The sequence below is a fragment of the Trachymyrmex septentrionalis genome, unplaced genomic scaffold (genome assembly GCF_001594115.1).
Source record: "Trachymyrmex septentrionalis isolate Tsep2-gDNA-1 unplaced genomic scaffold, Tsep1.0 scaffold103, whole genome shotgun sequence".
NCBI lineage: Eukaryota > Metazoa > Arthropoda > Insecta > Hymenoptera > Formicidae > Trachymyrmex > Trachymyrmex septentrionalis.
Genome location: NW_017304155.1, coordinates 394,314 through 416,759, shown reverse-complemented (window position 1 = coordinate 416,759; position 22,446 = coordinate 394,314). Strand labels below are relative to the sequence as shown.

The following is a 22,446-nucleotide window of genomic DNA, read 5'->3' as shown; positions in this document are numbered from 1 at the left end:
TATTATTATTATTATTAATGTAAATATTATTTTTATATAATAAGTTTGTTAACATATTATATTATTATATAATTCTGATTTAAAAATATATTCGCTGTAAACAATTTTTGTGACACGACCGAATTGTCTTTTTTTTTTTAGAAAAATCATTCTGTAGCTTTACAAAAACTGTAGCTTTCAAATTTATAAGCGCCTTTCCAACTCATATAGCGGTGAGTCATGTAACTTGGGACCCACTATATCAAAAGTGCTGACGCTCAGTGTCCATACTGTATGTACTTATATTGTACTTCTATTATAACACTAGACTGCTAAAGCCGGTTCTACATTAGCTACAAGCCGATTGTAAGTTTGTTGCGACAGTCGATCTGAAGCTTGTACTTTGAAATCAACGTTTAATATTGACTGTTGCAACAAACTTGCAATCAGCTTGCAACTAATGTAGAACCGACTTAACTCTCAACTTTTCCTGTTGTCAGATAGTATGGGCACAGTATAAGTACACTGAATTTATGTAATCTTCAATTTTTAATGCGCCTGCGTCGATTTCCAAGAATATGGCTCCAATAAGTTAAAATTCGTAAGAATACGTATGTGTGGTAGCGTTCGAAAATAAGTTTGATTGGTGTTAGGAAAGAAAGTAAAGTTGGCAGTATTGGAAATTACCAACGCTGCGTCACAATAGCGCAACTCTCTGTCGGCAACTTTGATGTTAGTGTTGGCCAAAATAGTGATGCATGCGTGAAATAGGTAAGTTACCTAGCGTTGCCACGGTTACTACCTAAACTTCTTTTTCTTTTCATCCTTTTTTTTTACTCTGTCAAAATTCCTCGCAAAACTCACTAGATTTATTCGCATCGCAATTCAATGAATTCATTGAAATGAGTAAGTGCTATTGTAGGAACATATTAGAGCGTATTAGAGCATGCGACGTGAATAAATCTAATACTGCGATGAAATAATTTAAACTTTATAAAAATTAATAAAAATAAAGAAAAAATATAGAAAAATTAGAAAAAATATTAAATTAACTTAAAAATGTATATTTATATAAAGAAATGTTATGTAATTATATATCTATGAAAATATTGTGAGAAAGCTGATATAAAAGAAATTTATACATATATTTATTATTTATATACATATATCCAAAAATAAGTTAATATAAAATACAATAAATAAAAAGAAATCCTTTTTGCTCGATTTTCTATGTTACTTTTTCACTTTATCACTTTTTCACAAAAATTATCAATCTCTCGAGATTTCTCACATAACATTTCATCAAATGGACAATACACGCAATACTTTCCTTTAAATTTCTACTCTAAACCATGTACACTTGGAAGACAAATTTAAGTGGTAAAAACATTAAAACGCTTATTTCAATAGAGAGAGAACAATAAAAAAAACGGTGAAAAAGAGACGGGGCAACTTACTTATTTCATGCATGCGCACTCCATTTTGGCCAACATAAAATCAAGAGAGTTGCGTTACGACATATACTGTGACTGCGTTTTGTTTCTCCCACTAGGACTGCTGAAAGACTAAAGTAATGAGAAATATAAAAATAGAAAAGAAAGCTATTTGAAGTGTTCATAAGTACATTATATAAAATGTTCTCATAATATATAACATGTTGTTCAACATCAACTTTATGTATAACTCATAGAGATGCTGTATATTTAATTGTAATCGTAATTAAATACAATAGAATACAAATCTATTCAATTCTAATCTTTGATTTTTCTCACTTTTTTCAGTTTTGCTATATTTTAAAATGTTTATTTATAAAATAAATAATTATAAGGTGGTGAATTCACAAGAGGCCGACCATCGCATGTTTCTTTCGTTTTGAAAACGCGTCAAATGAGTATATTTTAATTGAGATTTTGAGTGTACAGCTTTACTCATTCTAAAGGTATATTGTCATTGGATATCGCGTATCGCGCGCAACTAACATCGCGCTGATATGCCGGAGCTATAAGACGTAAACTTAAACTAATGAGCTAATTTGCTTTAGGTCTACGTAATCTAACGGAAATGGAAATAACAGTAAACTTATTTATAACCTCACAATAAGGCAAATTTCAACCGATTAAAATTCGCCTTATAAATTAGTTTACTTCTATTTCTATTTTCGTTAGATTATAGCAGTATCCTGATTGGCTCATCGATTTAAGTTCACGTTTTAGGCCGAAATCAGACTACGCATTGCAGAATGAGATTGAAGATTGAAAGATTGAAGTTTGACCAATCAGAACAGAAGGAGCAAAAACTTCTTTGTCCTCATTGGTGAAATTTCAATCTTTAATCTCAATCTTTAATGCGTAGTCTGATTCCAGTTTTAAGGTTATTGTCACAGAAATTTTGTCTCCGACAGCCCTAAGTTCATAAATTTGTGGCATGGACTTATGGACAAACTTATAGTGGGGAGTACAGACTCTTGTATAACACATAAAACATGAAGCATAAAAAAAATGAACCAATCAGAGTCCTTTATTTCATGGAAAGGAAAGAAATAAAGGTAGGTTATTTTTTTATGGAGTTACATGACATTTTCCCAAAAAACTAGACTGGAAAATGTTGATAATCAAAATCCCTCGGCAACACGATTTTAATTTGTACGGATTAGTAACACTATTGAAGTATATGACGGAGTACTCTTAACGCATAACACATTTTCCAGTCTAGTTTTTTGGGAAAATGTCATGTAACTCCACAAATGCTGATAAACGCAAAAACTATGACAATTTAGTGATCCTGCATAGGCTTAAATGCGTTAAAAATTACAAAAATAAGCAAATTCACTAGAGTATTCATAATTTAATTAGTCAATATCTAGTAACCTTTGCTCACCTTTGTAATTTTCACCTCCTTTCAAAATCCACAATCGACCCCCAGACTTCTATTATAACACTAGACTGCTAATTCCCTACTTTTCCTTATATAAAAGTATTGCCTACGCGCAATGAATGCGCAATAGAAAACCGTATAGAAAAGTCATGTATAGAAAAAAGATGTCAATAGGTCACGTTATCAGCCTCTCTGTGATTGGTTCTTAAGTATATGAGGAGATGTCATGGCGATCTAACTTTTAATTTTTACGAATTGTTACGAACCAGTGCACCACTATTTCAGATTTTTTCATTTCATGCAAAAATGCATTGAATAAGCTTAATTTTGTTCATTCTGTGTGTATATATATAACTTCTTCGAGTATATGAAAGTATATAAACATATGGTGTTCTGCACATACGCGGTTTTACAATATGCATTGTGTCACAAGTAATACATACTATCTAACAACAAGAAAAGCAGGGAGTTAGCAATTTAATTATAATAGAAGTCTGTGTGTGGAACACAGTGGCCTAGTTTTCACCGAGAGTTTAATCCGGATCAGAATGTAAGAACCAACCAACTACAGTCGAGCATTCCCCTGTTAGAGTCGAACGACAAAAGAATGCTCGACTGTAGTTGATTGGTTCTTACATTCTCTAATCCGGATTAAACCCTCAGTGGAAACTAGGCCAGTGTAATGTTCTTTGTCCTAACTGGAAAACAGCCTTTGATTGGTTTATTTATGCACTATGCATTATGCGTTATGCAAAAAACTGTGTTGCGGTCATAGCGGGGAGCACAGATTCTTAAATAATGCATAACACATAATGAAATTATGAAATAACACATAACGCATAAGAAAATAAACCAATCAAAGTTCTTCGTTTTTTTTCTTTCCAAGAAATAAAGAACTCTAATTGATTAAATTTCTTATGACTTCTGCACACTGGACGCGGAAACGCTTGCCGCGCGGCAAAATGTGATGCGATAGCCAATAAGCTTACAGCTCCTAATGTGTTCATTGGTTACCGCGTCTCATTTTGTCGCGCGGCAAGCGTTTCCGCGTCCAATATGCAGAAGCCATTATACTTTATGTATTATACAAGAGTCTGTGCTCCCAGTTTAATAGCCGCAACATTGACTTTTGCATAACGCATAGTGCATAAGTAAATCAACTAATCAAAAACCTTCTTTTCCTCTTATTTCACGGAAAGGAAGAATTTTGATTAGTTGATTTTTTTATGCACTATGCATTATACGTTATGCAAAAGTCTGTGCTGTGGCCTTTCATTAAGATGCGTTCGGAAACGTTATGGCCGCAATACAAACTTTCGCATAACGCATAGTGTATAAGCGAATATCAACTAATCACCCGCACATCACCTGCCCAATTTGAATACGAAATAATCACATATGGCCATATATATATTCCTAAAATGTTTGGAAAAATAATGCTTGCGTTCAGTGAACTCAACAGTTGAGTGAGCGCTCACTGCTACTGACGTATTCTTTCAAATTTAAAATGCTGATTGGATATAAAAGTATAATAATAATGAGTGCTCTCTCAACTGTTGAGTTCGCTGAACGCAGCCAATGTAAAAATACAATACTTGGAATGACATAAACGCGGAAAAATAATGTAAAAATACTTGAAATAATACAAGCTCATCAAAATAAAATAAAAATAATGTAAGAATACTTGGAATAATGCAAATGTGCAAAAATGTAATAAAAGAATTATTTCTTTGATTTTAATTATTTTATCTAAAAATAACACAAGTGTTAGTATAAAATATTACGAGCAATTTCGTGTGCTGCTATTTCTCAATTGCTTGATGCCAATGGACAAAACATAGATGATTAATGCACAATCATTAACTTTTATACATAATTATCAACTTTTAATGTAGCACAGATGCTTTTGAACATTTGGATCATGGAGTAATAAGAAGGAGATCAAACTTGAGATCTGAAAGTGAGCTCGAAATATGGTGTAGGAAAACCCGTGAAAAATCTGGTAGATGTGATTTTAGTGCCATCACGCCTTGTGGGAAAAGTTGGAAGTATTGACTGTCACGTGGTCACAGGTCACACGTATGTATCTACCAGAGTTGTTTTGTTTAAAATCTTTTTTTAAACAAATATTTAAAACATGTTTTAAACATCAGATTAAATTAAATATGTTTTTTTTAAACAATTTAAAACAAATGTTTAAAACGTTATTTAAAAAAAATGTGTTTTTAATACTATTTAGTAGAGGAGAAGATAATATTCAATTACATTTTACACGATAACTTGGTTTACTTGGTTAATAATAAATATTTAAGTTTAAAACTTGACAACTATATTCATTAAAATGTTGTTGAATCGATTCTGGACTTAAAATTACAAAATATTTATTACTTAGGATATTATTAATAAAGTACTCTACAAATTTTTTCAGAATTTTTTATCAACTTTTTAGTATTGTATTTTCTCATTTTTACCAACATAAGAAAATACGATATTAAAAAATTCTAAAAAAATTCTTAGAGCTCTATGAAAAGAAAATTAACAATTTTTGTCTTTTGCAATTTTTCTGTAAAGTTAAATAGTATTTGAGTAAAAATAATTGAAGACCAATTTTCGACAATTTTTATCAATTAATATCTTGTTAACTATTGCGAAAATTGCAAAATGGTAGAGGACTTTTCTTCTTAGTTTAGTCCATTCTGCGAAAAATTTATCATTATTTTTTAAACACCCTATATATAAGCAGCTCGGCAGCCTATAAAAATATATAGTAACGTAAATCAAGGAATAATTATTTTGAAATAAAAATCTCAAAAAAAAAGCCGTGAGTAATCAATACGCATAAAGGACCACATTAGCAAAATGCCATGCTATTGTATAAATTTGCATAACTTAAAATATGTACAGTCAAATAAAATGTAAACATTAAATAGCAAACAACACATTCAAATATACTTATATTTATGTGATAAAAGTTAAATTTAAGAAAAATGGGGAAGTAGATAATTCTAAATGTTAAAATGTATCTCAAAAACGTTTCAAAATACTTGAAAGTAAAAATGTGTTATAATAAAATATAATAAATATATATTTAAAAGATGTTTTTTTTGTTTTAAACATGATTTTTTTCTAAAGCTGTTTAAAATATATATAAAACATTAAAAACATGTTTTAAACAAAAAAAACTGAATATTTTGTTTAAAAAAAATACGTTTTTTATCAACTCTGGCATCTATTACATACATATCATATGTGTGACCTGTGACCACGTGACAGTCAATATAATTCCAACTTTTTCCGCAAAGCGTGATGGCATTAAAATCACATCTGCCAGATTTTCCATATTATACCATGTTTCAAGTCCACTTTTTTCATAATCAGCCTCTTGAGTTTGATCTCCTTAGGTTTGTTCGCGTCGCATGACGCCAAATTAATGTTGCCAGAGAGAGCACTTGGATCACTCAAGTAAGGTGGCGATTGTAGTAGTTGCATTCATGTGCTCCAATGTTCAGTGACATGAACGGATTTAGAACAAGTGAGCATGTCATCTAACTTAATCCGTGAGACCACTCGAACCAGTCGGACATGTGCCTTGTTTGTATTTTGTGTTATCTTGATTATTTGAAAAGCGTTTTTTCAAAATAAATGCGTTTTTAATAAATATAAAAGTTATATTACATTTTTATATTATACAATATTATATTATATTTTATTGTATTTAATATTATTTTATTTTTTATTTTATTTTATTTTATTATTTTATTTTATTAATATTATATTATATTATATTGTTATATTATATTTTTATATTTATATAAAAAACGCACTTATTAAATGCGTTTTATACAAAATGAATCTAAAATACTTTTTTCGATACAGTATGTTTTCAACCATTCACGCATGTATAACATGCCCCAATCATATCATCTTCTGAGGTGAGGCAAATGGCGTGTGCTCTTAATTGATCCATGGAGTATGCTCTAATGCGACTCGAATATCTAGTCACCATATTGGTTCCGGTGACGCGATGTATTGGAGTGTGTTGAACATATTGAAACGTGCGACGCGACCAAATTTCTTCTTATTATTCCGTGATTTGGATCCAATTAGGGTATCCACACAAACTTGCATAAACGTATGCATAAAGAAAATTATCCAATCACATTTTACGTGCGTCTTTATAGAAGAAATGCGATTGGATAATTTTCTTTATGCATACGTTTATGCGGCTATACAAATTTGTGTGGATATACCCTTAAGCAGGAAGCATAAACTCTTGCATAACACATAACACGTAATACACAAGAAAATGTACCTCAACGTCTTTCGTTTTTTTCCTTTCCATAAAATAAAGAACTCAGACTAGTTGAATTTCTTATGCATAACGCATAACACATAAGACATAAGACATTCAATCAGAGTTCTTTATTTTATGGGAAGGAAAGAAACGAAGAACTTTAATTAGTACATTTTCTTATGAATTACGTGTTATGTATTAAAAGTCTGCTCTCCGCTTCAAGACCGCTAGACCAATGATCCGACATAAAGACGCCATATTGATTTGCATAAGATTTTATTGGCAGCGATCTTATGCTATGCTTATGCAATTTATGTTATTTTGTGTGGTGACTCTGAAGCGGAGAGCAGTTCATGTTATTGGTTGCGCTAAGTAAACTCAACAGTTGAGTGAGCGTTCACTATATTTTAGATTATCTAATTAGCATTTTAGATCTGGAAGGATACATCAATAGCAAGCGAGCGCTCACTCAACTGTTGAGTCCGCTGAACACAGCCATTGGATGCATTCAGAACGACAATCGCTTACTGAGCTCTTTTATCTGATTGGTCTATATTTTCGGATCTAATGGAATATGCCAATCAGATGAAAGAGCTCATTGAGTTTAGTAAGCGATTGTCGTTCTGAATGCACCCATTATGTGTGATAGCTCTTATTGATCGAGACGATTGACGATAGACTATTACGCATACGCAATGTTTATACACCTTGTCTTTTAACATCATAGTATGTATACATGATGGAATTAGACAAGGAAGTCTAATTGTGAATTTTGGAATGAAGTGAAAATTTCAAAAGTGAGCAAATTCATTAGATATTGACTAATTAAATTATAAATATTCTATTAAATTTGCTCATTTTTGTAATTTTCACTTCATTCAGGGTATCAATTATGAAACTTTATCCTAGGATGGAAAGTGAAAAGTGAAAATTTTAACTCTTGAAGTTAATGGAAAAATTTTTCCATAACTCCTTGTTCAAGATATACAATCAACCCCAAGGTGTTGTATTGCACACATAAATATGGCACGATCATAAAAATTGTTCCTAAATGTTAACACAACTTTCATAAAAAACAAATAAAAATTAATAAATAATCATATCTATAAAAACTATTACAAATTAAACTAAAAGCTAATAAAAACTAAATAATAATATACAAAAATTCGAAAACGTAAAATCGAATCGTCAAATGTTATATTCATGTCAGTTGCAAATAAGGGCGCCATTATTTAAATCTGGAAATCCGCGCATTTAAATCTGGTAAATCGGGTAATCCGCGTATGTGATTGGGTGATCTTGCTACTTACCAAACAGGAAAAATTTGCCAAAAGGTGAAACAACCGGTCCTAATGCCGGATCCTCATATGGGCAACAGCTTTTGATACCAAACGCAAATTGGTGAAAAGCCGGTTGTGAGGATAAAATTTATCCCTATTGCCTGTTTTTTTTGTACCAATCAGCGTTCGATGTCAGAGCGCTGCTGTTCGTATGAGGATACGGACTAATTCCATTATATAGTAGTAGATAGTACATATGTACCATCTGTGAGAGCCAGCCAGCTAACTAGTCAGCCAGCCAGTTAGGTGTACCTGAACGGCCGATTGACGCTCTCGATGGCTCGGCCAGGTTCGGCGAGCACGTCCGATCACGTCCGACACAAACGTCACTTCGATGGTGTGCGTTGCGAATGCTGCGACGAGCGAGGAGTGACGAGTGCTACGACACGATTTTTCCCTTCCAGCTCCCAGTGGCTCCCAGTATCACGACGCGTTCAGTACGAAGGTTTGGGATTTTCAGAACGAAGATTTGGGATTTTACGCGTTCCATCTTACTCGTATTCGCGTCTCGTTTCGTTTGCAGCCCGTATTCAAGAACAGTTCAGTTGCTTCTAGCATCGGATGTGCCTGGATATGCACGCCAAGCGTACACTCGGTACAGTGGATCGACGAGTACAGTTCGATCGGGAGTACGACCAGCGGACGTAGAAGCGGCAACGGAGTCGTGCAAAGTTTTCGACGCGTATTGGGTGAGGTGTGGTACCGAGTAGTGCTGTGATCGCCGGTATATAAAGTGGTGTGCCAGCAGTTGTAGTGGAATTTTCAAGGCGAAATCTCAGAGAAACCGTGTCTTTGTCTCTCAGATCCGACAGGTAAATATAAATACATGCACCATGCGCGCATGGCAAGACGCGACGACGCCGATTAATGCCAATGATCGCGTTCTCGCTTTGTGTTCGTCGTGGACGCAATACCTACCTAAACGTGATGCGCGGCGCGACGTGTCGGTGATACGACACGGTGCTACGCGACGCATCAACGTACCTGTTGATATCGTTCCGCTTCGCGATATCGATGATAGTGTGAATTTTCCTCTAATCGCGCGATCACGGATAGCGATATCACGCTGACTGTTGTCTAAGATTTTTCCATTGGCAGGACCATTTTCCATTGGATTGTTTGACTTTACGGCAACTTAAATTGCATAAATCGCTAAGATTTTGGAAACAGATCTATCTTGCAATTGCATGACCAAAGCGACGTGAGCTACGATACGACTTTGTTTAGTTTAGTGCTGTTTAAAAATTTCGAAAAAAAAAAGCTACTTGGAATTTTTTTCTCGTATACATACATAGGAAAATTATAGATTGTGCTGAAAATAAACGGTTTAATTAAATTACTACGAATTATATGAATTATCAATTTTTATATGAATTACTATGAATTAGTAGGAGATTGGGAAATTTGTAGCAAATTCAATCTCTTGTATTACAGTAGATTAGTGCATACTAAAAACTGCTAGACCTAAAAATAGAATTTCTAGTATATAAAAGCATACAAATATTATAAACGATTAAATTTCCTAAAATTATATTGTCATGTTATTTAACAGAATTTATATGCATTATTGCTATTTCTTTACATTAGGGGATACCTCTTTGATGACCTTGATCTTGATATATGTTATAGAAGTAAGAGTACTAAACAACTTTTTCTTATAAACTAGTTGGGTAAACTCTAATATTAATAAGGCTCTTACGAATATCAATTCGATAATAGTGAATTAATAGATTATTCGAGCTGCACTGGATATTATTTGCGAAACTTTATCAATATAATAATAATTTATTGATATTAATACATATGTTTGATTAATGTATACATTTGAAGACAATTGATTCCTTCGGATTTATTACACACACACACACACATACACACACACACACACACACACACACACACACACACACATATTCAAGAAAGACTCGGATATAAATCACATTAGGTATATAGAATTAATTAGAATAAGATCACTGAAGATGACCAAGTTAAAAAAGTCGATACATATGTATAAATATCAATAAATTATTATTATATTGACAAAGTTTCGCAAATAATATCCAGCGCGGCTGGAATAGCCTGTTAATTCACTATAATTGGGTAAAGGTTTACAATGTCCCGGCCATCTCAAATTTTGATAAAAATACATACTCATTTGACGCGTTTTTGCATGAAATGAACGAATCTGGCGGAATAAAGCGTCGCTCTGCCCCGCGAACCAAGATATGAAGCATTAAAGTTCACGAATATACAGGAAATTTACCCGAAATACTGCGAAGTATGTATTTTATATTTAAAATTAACAACTGATGTGTGTGCGTGCGTGCGTGCGTGCGTGCGTGCGTCTTACTTTCTGTAATTATTTGGAATCCATGTGCAACAGTATAATTATAGAAGTCGTGCGCCCCTTTGCTGCGAAGAGGGAAGAGGAGAGGGAGAATCGGGAATAAGATTCGCTTTGCGTGGAAAATCGAAACCTATGTGCAACATTACAATTATAGAGGTCGTTTCGCTTCTGTGACAGATTTCCTAACTTCTATACTTGCCAACTTTAACGCTTCATATCGTGTGGGACAGAGCGACGCTTTTGTCTGCCAGATTCGTTTATTTCATGTAAAAACGCGTCGAATGAGTGTATTTTTATCAAAATTGGAGGTGGCCGGTATATCGTAAATCTTTACTATTAATTGTCGGTCTAATATAGTTTTTGAGATATATTTACATAAAACTCATTTTCATAATTGTATTATTTTCTGTGTATGACACCTCTATATGATGAATAGTGTACATAAGTCCTTCCATAGTGTACATAAGACCTTCAAAAGGTTTTAAGTGACGGTTACTGTTCGTCCAAAAGTTATTATCAAATAAAGTTTAAAAAATAATTTCTTATTTCTACCATATACAATATTGAAAACTACCCTATACCTTTCCTGTCGAGGCGTTCGACTTTCTATCCGAAAAGAGGTCCATCATCCCATCTCTCTCTCTGTCTAGGAACATATGATTTTCCATGCGAAACGAGATTCACCCCACATCCCGCCCCTGTTTAGGGGCGTTCGACTTTCAATCCGAAGCGAGGCCCATCTCCCTCCTTGTCTCGGAGAAAGTTGATGGATTGGACCTTGCTTCGCGTGGAAAGTCAGTTATCCCTAAACAAGGAAGAGGTAAGACCTTACTTTGCGTAGAAAGCCTTACGTCCCTAGGCAGGCTGGGAGGGAGTGAACCTCATTTCGCGTGGAAAGTCATACGCTCCTAGGCAGAAGGGGTGGAGAGGTTGAAGTCGCTTCCAGTTTGGAAAGTCGTATCAGTAGCGCAACTCTCCTAATTTTATATTGGCCAAAATGGAATGCGCATGCGTGAAATAAGTTGTCTCATCTCCTTTTCTTCTTTTCTCTCTCTCTCTCTCTCTCTCTCTCTCTCTCTATTTAAATGAGAAAGTGCGTTTCAATGTTCCATTTAAACATTTGTCTTAAAGCATATGTTATATGGTTTAGAGTAAAAATTTGGAGGCAAGTATTATGTATTGTTCATTTGGTGAAATGTTATATGAGAAACCTCGAGAGACTGATTTAATTCTTGTGAAAAAGTAATAAAGTGAACAGAAGTAACAAAGAAAACCGAGCAAGAAAGATTTCTTTTTATTTATTGTATTTTAAATTTATTTTTTGGACATATAGGGTGTCCCATTTTAATTTAATTTGATCACCTCAAATATCTCTTGAACAGTGCATTTTAAGGAAAAGTTTCAGACAAAAGTTTTAGAACTTTGAGAGGGACATAAGATGGTGCCATTGGTTTGATTTTGGGTGGCGTCGTCAAGATCAGGGCAAGGTTACTTTGAATTTTTTAAACAGAACTCCCTATTTTTCTGTATACATACGTATATGTATATAAATTTCCTTTTATATCAGCTTTCTCATAAAATTTGTATAGCGTATATTTATAATTACATAATATTTCTCTATATAAATATATATTTTTAAGTTAATTTAATATTTTTATTAATTTTCATAAAGTTTAGATTATTTTATTGCAATAGTAGGTTTATTTGCGTCGCATGTTCCAACATGCTCTTACAATAGCTCTTATTCACTTCAACGCATTCGTTGGAATGCGACGCGAATAAATCTAGTGAGTTTTGACAGAGCAAAAAAAGGATGAAAAATGAAAGAAATTTAGGTGGCAATGGTAGGTAACTTACTTATTTCATGCATTTCATTTTGACTCGACATTGACCAATACTAACATCAAAGGCGACAGAGAGTTGCGCTACTGTATATGCTGTGGTCGTATGCCCCGAGGTAGAGAGAGAGGAACTCGCTTTGCGTGGAAAGTCGACTGTATGCCCGTTAAAATATAGCAGAAATAAGACATTTTTAAAACATTTTTTAAACTTTATTTGTTAATAATTTTTAAACGAACACCATCATCTGAAACTTTTTGAACATATATCAAGGTCAAAGTCATCGAAGAAGTATCTCTCAATGTAAAAGTTTATCCGAGTTCTATGTAAATATATCTGGGCCCATATTCTGTACACGTCTACCGACAGTTGTCAGTGTCGATAATTAATGATAGCTAATGGGAAAGATTATCCTAGAAAAAAGCCCGGTTCTCATTGGCTGTCGCTACATAATAATACCGACAACTATCGATAGACGTGTACAGAACATGAGCTTCAAAAAGCTATATGAGATTGCCAATTAATTTATAAGAAAAGTTGATCAGACCCTCACCTCTATAACATATGTCAAGGACAAAATCATCAAAGAGGTGTAAAGAAATATCGCATTACTTCATTGTCAAAGTTGATTATACAATATATTATAGGATCGTATGTGATAACACAAACTATAGAAATCAATGCCTTAAACGGTCTTGCTGGATCTTAAATGCTTGTATAATTCTGTGTGAATTTATATACTACGTATGTCCTTTGAAATGCGCAAAAGTTGATTATATTATGTCACTGCATTTATAGCGAATTTCTGTTACTTTCATTTAGACTAGATCAGCGCATTAAAAGCTGCTAAAAATAATACGGTTGTAAAAAATGTAAAAACATATACATATTTTAAATATTTAAATAATGATGTCGTATTATTTAACTGAATTTACATGCATTTCATTATCAAAAATTGATTACAGGGTTTGAAATTTATAAAATACTCGGCTCTTTTTTAAAAAAGTTTAGCTCACTGGATATTTTAGAGGTTTTATTGGATTTTATTGAGATTTTTTTTTTATAAAATTGGTTTAATATTTTTTTTTACATAATATTTAGTTTACGTTGTATTTATCATTATTTAATTACATATTTAAATAAAATTAATTATATGAATTAATTAATTATGAATTTTGTAAAAATATTATAATGAATTTTTCAAATATAAAAAACCTACTTCTATGAAGAAGATAAAGAAAGAAATGATGACATTACACATATATATATATAAAATTACATATATAAAATCATAAAAAACATTCGGATAGAATAAAATAATCAACCCAAAAATGGTGAATGTATACTGTATATTGTATATTTTTGTATATATATTATATATTTTATAGATATTTAAATGTAATTTCAATTTCAAGTAAATTTACAAAAAGGGACTTATAAAACAATATATAAAATATGCATTAAATAAAATTATATTACAGTTTTAAAATATTATTAAAATATTATAAAGTATTATATATACACTCGTCAACAAAATTATTATATAGGTAAATTTATATCAAAATTTTGCATAAATTCAAATAAGCGTAACTCCGCAAAAATGATCGCATTTAAAAGATTTTTTTTTCATTTTCAAAGGTAAAGCTTTACGAAGCTTTCAGTGGATTTTGAATCTATCCTTACCTCTATCTGGCATTTTTTATAAAATGAGGACGTGTTTTTTTTTTAAGAAATTTACATAGTTTGACGCACTTTACGGGATGGAGTAAATTTTTTTTGTAAATGTCATGATAACTATCGTAAAGTATGGACTTTTCTCTGAAAAATTAAGAAAAATTAAGTTTGTACGATTTTTTTTAAGAGATACAGTGTATCAAACTTACCATGCATTTTATTCAATTACCGCCAGCATTAGCAGGTTTATCCAATGCGCATCACAGGGAAGTTGCTGGTCCGATTTTGCGCGCGCGCTCGCGCGCGTGTGTGTATGTGTGTGGGAGGGAGTGGAAGGAATGGAGGTATGTGGGAGTATATTTGCTCTTTAAAATTGTGTATTTCCGCCTCGTCTTCGAATGACCTCTTGTAAACTTAACCATATTGATGCAAGCTTTAATTGAAGGACTGAGGAATTTCCCATCATATTCGATGCAATGCTCCATATAGCAACAAATGTGTAGAATCTCGTTAAGATATCGTATCGGAATATCATAATATCTCAGATATTTAGTAGACGTCTGGGTACATGACAGATATATATTAATAGGATATACTAATGTCCGCAGAAAGAAAGACTAAGATATTTCAAGTTTAAGCGAAATATATTGTTACGTTATTCCTAAGATATCTGTGATTATTGTTGCTTATAGTAAGATCTGGAATGTTATCGTAGGTATGTTATAAAGATATATTGGAGATAATTATAGTATCTAGTTGGGATATATTTGGGAGAATGTTTTTAATAAAAATGGCTTAATTTACATTGATCATATAGACAAAAAATATTATTAAAATAGTATGTAATTTTGAAGATTTTTGGCATGCAAAACCAAATCCATAGCCCAAAGATCCTCTCTATAATCCCCACTGAAGAAATTATAATACGAAGTGGATAATTTATCTTGTGTATTTTCGGAAGCCCATATGCAAGAGGCTCAACAGGGTCTTTTGAAGCGTTCAATTTGTTATAAACCGAATTCTAAACAAAACCGCGCTGTTTCCATCCTTTTAATAACGTCTTAAGTTGTGTTAACAATTTATTAACTGGATTATGTGTCAATAATTATAAGTCTCAATATCAGACAGTAAAGTTTCCATTTTTTATACGTATTCCGTCTTGTCAAGTGCCACCACCACATTACCCTTATCCGCTCTTGTAAAAATAATATGTGGATTGTTTTTAACAAATGCTTTCGTTTCTTAATTAAAGAAAAAATTCTCTTCTCTACGTTAGTCTTATTAGCACATGCTTGCTTTATCTCCTTGATTAAAAGAAAAATTCTGTTCCTAAATTCCCTAATTATATACGAGGGGTGTTCAAAAAGTAAGTTTCCCTGCTCCGGGAAAAAAGCAAAACACAATTTTTAGGTTAAAGTAACATATGTATTTATTGTTTGACTTATAAACTAATTTTCTACATAGTCCCCTTGGACTTGAATACATTTTTTATATCTGTTCTGAAGCTTTGACAAAACTTGTTTATAAAAATCCGTGCCCTGTTTTTTAAAGAATAATTTAACAAAGTCTTTTACTTCATCATTTGAATTGAAGTGATGGCCACCCAAACTTTCCTTTAACTTAGGAAAAAGAAAAAAGTCACTTGGTGCGAGATCTGGAGAGTAGGGTGAGTGATCAAAAATTTCCCATTTGAATTTTTCCAGTAAGGTTTGTGTTTTTTTTGCTGAATGAGGCCGTGCATTGTCGTGAAAAAGCAACACTTTTCTCGATAATTTTCCAGGACGCTTTCGTTTAATGGCACTTTTAAGTTTATTTAGCACTTCACAGTAACGATCTGCATTTATCGTGGTACCGGATTCAAGAAAATCAATCAACAGAACACCTTCGTTGTCCCAAAAAACTGTGGCCATAACCTTACCAGCAGAATACTGGATTTTTGCTTTTTTTGGAGCACTCTCTTCTGATTTCTTCCAAACCATACTTTGTCGCTTCATTTCAGGGTTTGTGTGGTGAACCCACGTTTCATCCCCTGTCACAATGCGTGAGTAAACATTTTCGCCTTCATCTTCAAGCATGTCAAGAAATTTTCCTGCAGACTGAAGTCTTTTTTGTTTGTGATCATCTGAAAGCAGGCGTGGGACCCACCTCGCACAAACTTTACGGTAACGAAGATGATCTGTTATGATTGTGTGGATTGAAGTTCGACAAATATCGATTTCAGGAGGCATTGAGTCCAAAATTCTGTCAATTGTAAAGCGCCTATCCGCCAAAATGATTTTTTCGACTGCTGCGACTGCGTCATCTGTAATGGCGGTTTTTGGCCTGCCTGCACGCTGCTCATCATGAACTTCTCCGCGTCCCTCGAGAAAATATGTACGCCACCGACGCACCATTTGCACACTCATGCATTTGTCACCATAAATATGCACTAATTCAGTGTGAATTTCGTTGCCATTAAGCCCTTTTGCAGTTAAAAAGCGAATAACTGCACGCAACTCACAAGTGGACACGTTTTTCACAGGTAGCTCCATGGTTTCCGAGCCGGTACTGATGAAAAAAATTTTTTCGGCAGCTAAGACCAGTTTCGCTCTTATCGGTATATCCTAAACTAAAACTATGTTCGGTCCCAGCTCGCTAGATGGCGCTGGGGCAAAACGGCAGACTAGGGAAACTTACTTTTTGAACACCCCTCGTATATTTGTTTAAATTCCCTAATGTTTGATATATATTGTTTAATTTTAATCTGACAAAATTATGTTCAATGTGTTTTACAAATTCAATCATGGTGTTTCTAATGTTGAATGTTGGCAAGTAGAAATTCTCACCCAATTGTAACAATGGTTTGACTTCCCATGGTATAATAGCATTGCTAAGATTTTTGAACTATTTGTCATTTACTTTAAAGATGTCATATGAAATGTGTTTAAATTGAGCAGCAGAAAGATTCACTTTAATCGTTTCATTATTTATGTTATTATTCTTCGGTTTTTGGAACTGAAATTTTTTGTGAGAATTGCAGCTAACAACTCAGATAATTTAGTCTCCACGATATTGTCTACTACGTAATAAGTAATATCCTTTATTTTCTCTTTGTCACAACCATTTCTTTTTTGTAACCATAAAAATTTTCTGTTTAATTTCCGAGATTCACTCCTTAAGAACTCCCTAAAATTTCAAAAATACTCATTTTTAGGTCAGAATATCTCGGAAACCTGACGGAATGGAGCAATTTGGGCTAGGGATTTAATTTTAGCATGCCAAAAAAACTTTCGAGATTACATACTATCTATGTCAAAATTCATGTTGGCCTGTGTTATTTTTAATATGTATATTAATTAATCGATGTAAATATAGACATTATTATAGTTGCTGTATCTAAAATAATATAATACAACAAAATTACGTAAAAGAAAATATATTCTATAAAGTTCATGACATTAATTTTACAATATAGATTTGAAAAGCAAAGCAAAATAAAATAATACAAAGAATAAAAATCATAACATATAAATACATTTCATAAATGATATAAATATATGAAGAACCACCACAAAAACAGATAAAGTTAGATATTAATTAAAAATATTACGCTATAAAGAAAGTACATATTTGTGAATAACATAGCAATGGTTTTTTACTTGCATACTTATGTTACTAAAAAAATTATATTTTGTTTTAATTATTTTTAACTGAATTATGCTGAGTAAATCTCAGTTGAACATCTTGCAACTGTGTAGTCAGCCAAATATATCGTAGTAGCATGTGATTGGCTATATCTAGATTCTATATAAATTACTTTATATCATAGGTCTGTGATTGTATGTCTGATTAGGAATTTGTACGACTAGGACATGTCCTGTTAGGGTGCGATTATATGTAGCGCGGTACGCGGTACAGATACTAATTAGGTAACTATAGGAACCGGCGCAAACCGTACTGCTTGCTTCTTTTCCTTATTACATGAAGCGCGGTAAGCAGCACGGGCTAGTGACAAATTCACATTACTAAGCATTTTTTAATAGAATTAATTGATTTAAATGTAATTATTAAGTAAATCCGTTGAAAAAACGAAAATATTGATAAAAATGTGCTTAGAAATAAGTTAATATATTTAAAAATTCATATTAAAGTTAATTTGTGACTAGCCCGTGCCGCTTATAATAGAAGGGAAAAGAAGCAAGCGGCATGGTTCCTATAGTTACCTAGTTAGTTTAAACCGCGTACCGCGCTACATGTAATCGCACCCTTACATTTCCACTATAAAACTAATTAACAAAATAAATATTTTTCTCAAAATGAACAAAATCTATTCGATAAGTTAACAGAAAATTATATTACATTTTATCTGTAATCACAGACTTGTCATAACTATCCTTTATATCTGATTATTATGGTTACAAATTATCTACCAAACGATAAATATGGCACGTTATATTAAAAGTTATTTAAGACGATATTATGATATTATTTTGCAATGCAATTTTTAAAGGTGTGCTTTATTTTTTAATAAAAACTGATTTCAAACTTTTATTTTTTTCTGAAATAAGATATTTTATTAGTAAAAGTCACATCTTAATTTATTATTAAAACATAAGATATATGTTAGCGAACGAATACCGCACGAACAGCGAACACAAAAGTTTATGTTGTTATTTTCCAAACAACACAAATTCTAAAATTATGACATAAGATGTCTTTAAGTTGTTTTTTAGACGCAAAGAACGTCTTATGACTTGATTTTAGATTCCTGTTAAGCTAGCCCCTCTCTCCCCTCCACTAGCGATAAATAAATTCTAACACATACCAAAATTATTTTAGATACTTTTTGTTGTCCGGGTTGTTATACATAAAAGTCACACAAGTTAAATGCTATATGCAACAAACATCAAATCTAATCGAATGTTAATCCTCAGAACACACAACTCTGGCCTATTTACCCACATCCAGGTATTTGTAATCCAGCGTTTTTTCTTTTGCTTGTATCTTAGATTATGATGCATCGATTTTAACTAATTTTTTTTTAATCTATCGTTTGAAGACTGAAAAAAAAGAATTTTTGAGTTAGAAAGTCTAAAATGTCACAGCACAAAAGATATTTTGCAATAAGTGAAATGGGATCGCGGCTCTTTAGGTTATAACTTATTTTATTCACTTACCTATACTAATGATGAGATATGGAGATTTCCGAAGTTGATAATAAATACAATTAATGCGTAAATAGATATAAAGATCATATTCAGATCACATTCAATCCGTGATGCAGTCGCAAAAAGCAAGGATGCCTGATGCCATTTCAGGAACGGTTTATGACATCGAGATCAACGCCATCAGTCGGCGACCTAGCGCGACCAGTAGCTATTCATTTAAGCATGAGCCATCTATGTGACACATATGACTCATGCTTAGATGTGTAGCTACTGGTCACAGTAGACTGCCGACTGATGGCGTTGATCGCGATATTATAAACCGTGCCTGAATTTGCATTCGGCTATGAACGTTAAAATAACCGAGAAAGTAAGCCTACTCGTCGAGCAAATGAACGATTGGTTTTTACTTGGATCCAATCAATCGCATTCAATTGGTCGCAAGCAGGCCATTTATCATGGAAGAAAAATCGGAATGGATTCCAATCGGAATTATTGTTTATTATTCATATTATGCTATTATTATTGTGTTTTTGCGGAATAAAACGATCTATACGATATCTGAAGACAAATTTGAGACAATCTTAAGTATAAAACCTAATTATAAACTACCTGAAAGATAATTTTCTTGCCCTTATATGTACAATAATTATGCCCTTATATGTACAATAATTACTATTTCATTAGTTCTATATAAGAGACATCTTAGAAACAATTAGAAGATATCTTATCTGTTTCAGATGGTTTCAGAATATCTCTAAGATATATTGTACACATTTACTTTGTTCAGAGTAAGATATTTCCTGAATATATCTTATGCAGGAAGTGTATTCATGATTTAGCCATTATAATAAATTGATGATATCTTAGAGATATTGAGATATATTTCGTACTAATATCCGCAATGATTTCAATATATCCCATAGATTTCCATTGCTGTGTGAAGCTGCTTTAGTTGCTGCAGATTTGTTGGCGGTTTCTCTAATTTTCGTGAGAGTTGCTTTCTTCGAGGAAATTCATTGCAATTTTGGCGATATGTGGACGAACATTGTTGTGCTATATCAGAATAAAACATCGAGATGCTACCGCATTCATGCGCTAATGAGCGCGGATTTGAATCCCATTGAACATGTATGGGATATGATGAGAAGAAGACTATGAAGATTAGAGGAATAGCCAACAAATCCGCAGCAATTGGAAGCAGTATTGCATCGAATATGATGGGAAATTTCTTTATTTCTTTTTTTTTAAAGAAGATCGCCCGCGATTTTTGATTTGCGGTTTTTCCGCGGAACGTTGGGCAAATGCTGAGACTTAAGGAAATCCTTAACAGGAGACGGAGATACTGCAGAAAGTCCCCACCCTTATCCGAAGTAAAAAGAAAGAAGTGCACAAGACTCAAGAAAAGAGTCAAGAGGAATCCAACGAGACTGAGAGGATGCTCGAAATTGATTCTGGGAGACTGGTCGTTTAGGAAAGTCAGAAAGGAATCCTGTTCGGAAGACTCGCGTGAAACGGAATGAGCGGACAGAATTTGTGCAGTGACACAGAGTAGAGCGGGAAATTGTCCAGGAGCTTCGAAAATTGCTTAGAAGAAACACTAGCTCGTCGAAATTGTGATTGTCGGGACGACAATCTGGAAGGAGGGGGGAGGGGGAGCAGTGTTATACCCGCACCGTGCTGACACTCGTGCCGTACTGTTTCCGAGCGAATCGAATTAAGAAGACCTGAAGAGCGCGTCGCTGGGCGACGAGCAGCAGCACAGCTATTTAACGAGTTTGATAGATTTGGCGATTGAAACGTCATTTCGCTCGGATGTGCTCCGATCGTTTCGGTATTTCGCCGCAGTTTACGGACGCTTTGCTCGTACAAGTTTTTAGTAAAGTTTTAATAAAGTGCTTCATTCTCTTCTTAATCAACGTGTCTTTTTATTTCGGGAGTGCGCGTTCGCTCGGACTGACGATTCGGTTGCGAATAACGCACAGTGAGTGTAACATTTTTAAGCTTTAATTAGAGTTTGCATCATTATGCGTGCACGTTTTCATCCGAATACGAAGCGGAAGTACACAGTTTTAAATAGCAAATATATCTTCACGTACCTTCATTCCCCGCGTGCAAAATTGAAGCAGCAACCATTACCTCCTCGTAATGCACATCGGGTAATGCTAATGTTGGCGGTAATTGAATAAAATGCATAGATGAGTTTGATACATTCCATCTCTTCGAAAAAAAAATCGTACAAAGCTTAATTTTTTTTTAATTTGTAAGAGAAAAGTCCATATTTCACGATTGTTATCATAACAATTATAAAAAAAATTTACTTCTCCCCGTGGAGTGCGTCAAACTATATCAATTTCTCAAAAAAAAACATGTTTTTATTTTTTAAAAGATGTCAGGTAGGGATAAGAATAGATTAAAAATTCATTGAAAGCTTCGCAAAATACAGACTTTACTCTTGAAAATGAAAAAAAAAAAACTTTTAAATGCGACCATTTTTCACAGAGTTACGCTTATTTGAATATACGTAGACTGTTGGAAAAGTTTCTGCAAACAATATGAAAAAAAAACACACAATTCGGTAAATGGCTTTATTGTTTTTCGAAGTATTCGCCTATAAAATCGATACATTTTTGCATACGCTCGAACCAATTTTCGAAGCATTTTTTCCACTCTAACCTGTAACCTCAGATATCAGTGTACGAAATGTTTCAACAGCTGCTTCAGGCGACTCAAATCGCTCACCACGCATCTTATTTTTAATGTTTGGGAACAAAAAGAAGTCATTAGGTAATAAATCAGGTGAATACGGACAATGAGTCATCAATTCGACATTATTACTGGATAAAAAATCAACGGTTTGACGTGCTGTGTGACAGCTGGTGTTGTCATGATGAAGAATGATGCGACGATTTCGGTTTGTTCTACGCAATTCATTTATGACTTATGGCAAACAAA

At 33.2% G+C, this 22,446-nt stretch overlaps 2 protein-coding genes across 2 annotated transcripts in view; one reads left to right on the top strand and one right to left on the bottom strand.

Moving 5' to 3' along the window:
• Positions 1 to 7,022: 7,022 nt before the first annotated feature.
• On the bottom strand, positions 7,023 to 16,919 carry LOC108757305 (putative uncharacterized protein FLJ37770). Its single transcript, XM_018501784.1, has 2 exons — positions 16,493 to 16,919; positions 7,023 to 7,104 (listed from the first exon to the last, which is right to left on the bottom strand). The coding sequence occupies exons 1-2, from the start codon at positions 16,876 to 16,878 to the stop codon at positions 7,080 to 7,082; spliced, it is 411 nt and encodes a 136-aa protein (XP_018357286.1). The 5' UTR covers positions 16,879 to 16,919; the 3' UTR covers positions 7,023 to 7,079.
• Positions 9,047 to 22,446, top strand: part of LOC108757169 (afadin) — a 170,220-nt gene continuing 156,820 nt past the window's right edge. Inside the window, exon 1 of the mRNA XM_018501596.1 lies at positions 9,047 to 9,299. The gene's annotated coding sequence lies outside the window, so the exon portion shown is untranslated. The remainder of the gene's footprint in view (positions 9,300 to 22,446) is intronic.

Coding starts and splice junctions, on each gene's coding strand:
- LOC108757305 (XM_018501784.1), bottom strand. CDS start 16,878: ATGGAGCTACCTGTGAAAAACGTGTCCACTTGTGAGTTGCGTGCAGTT. Junction 7,105..16,492: donor TACCGTAAAGTTTGTGCGAG/GTGGGTCCCACG, acceptor TTCCTGCTTAAG/GGTATATCCACACAAATTTG.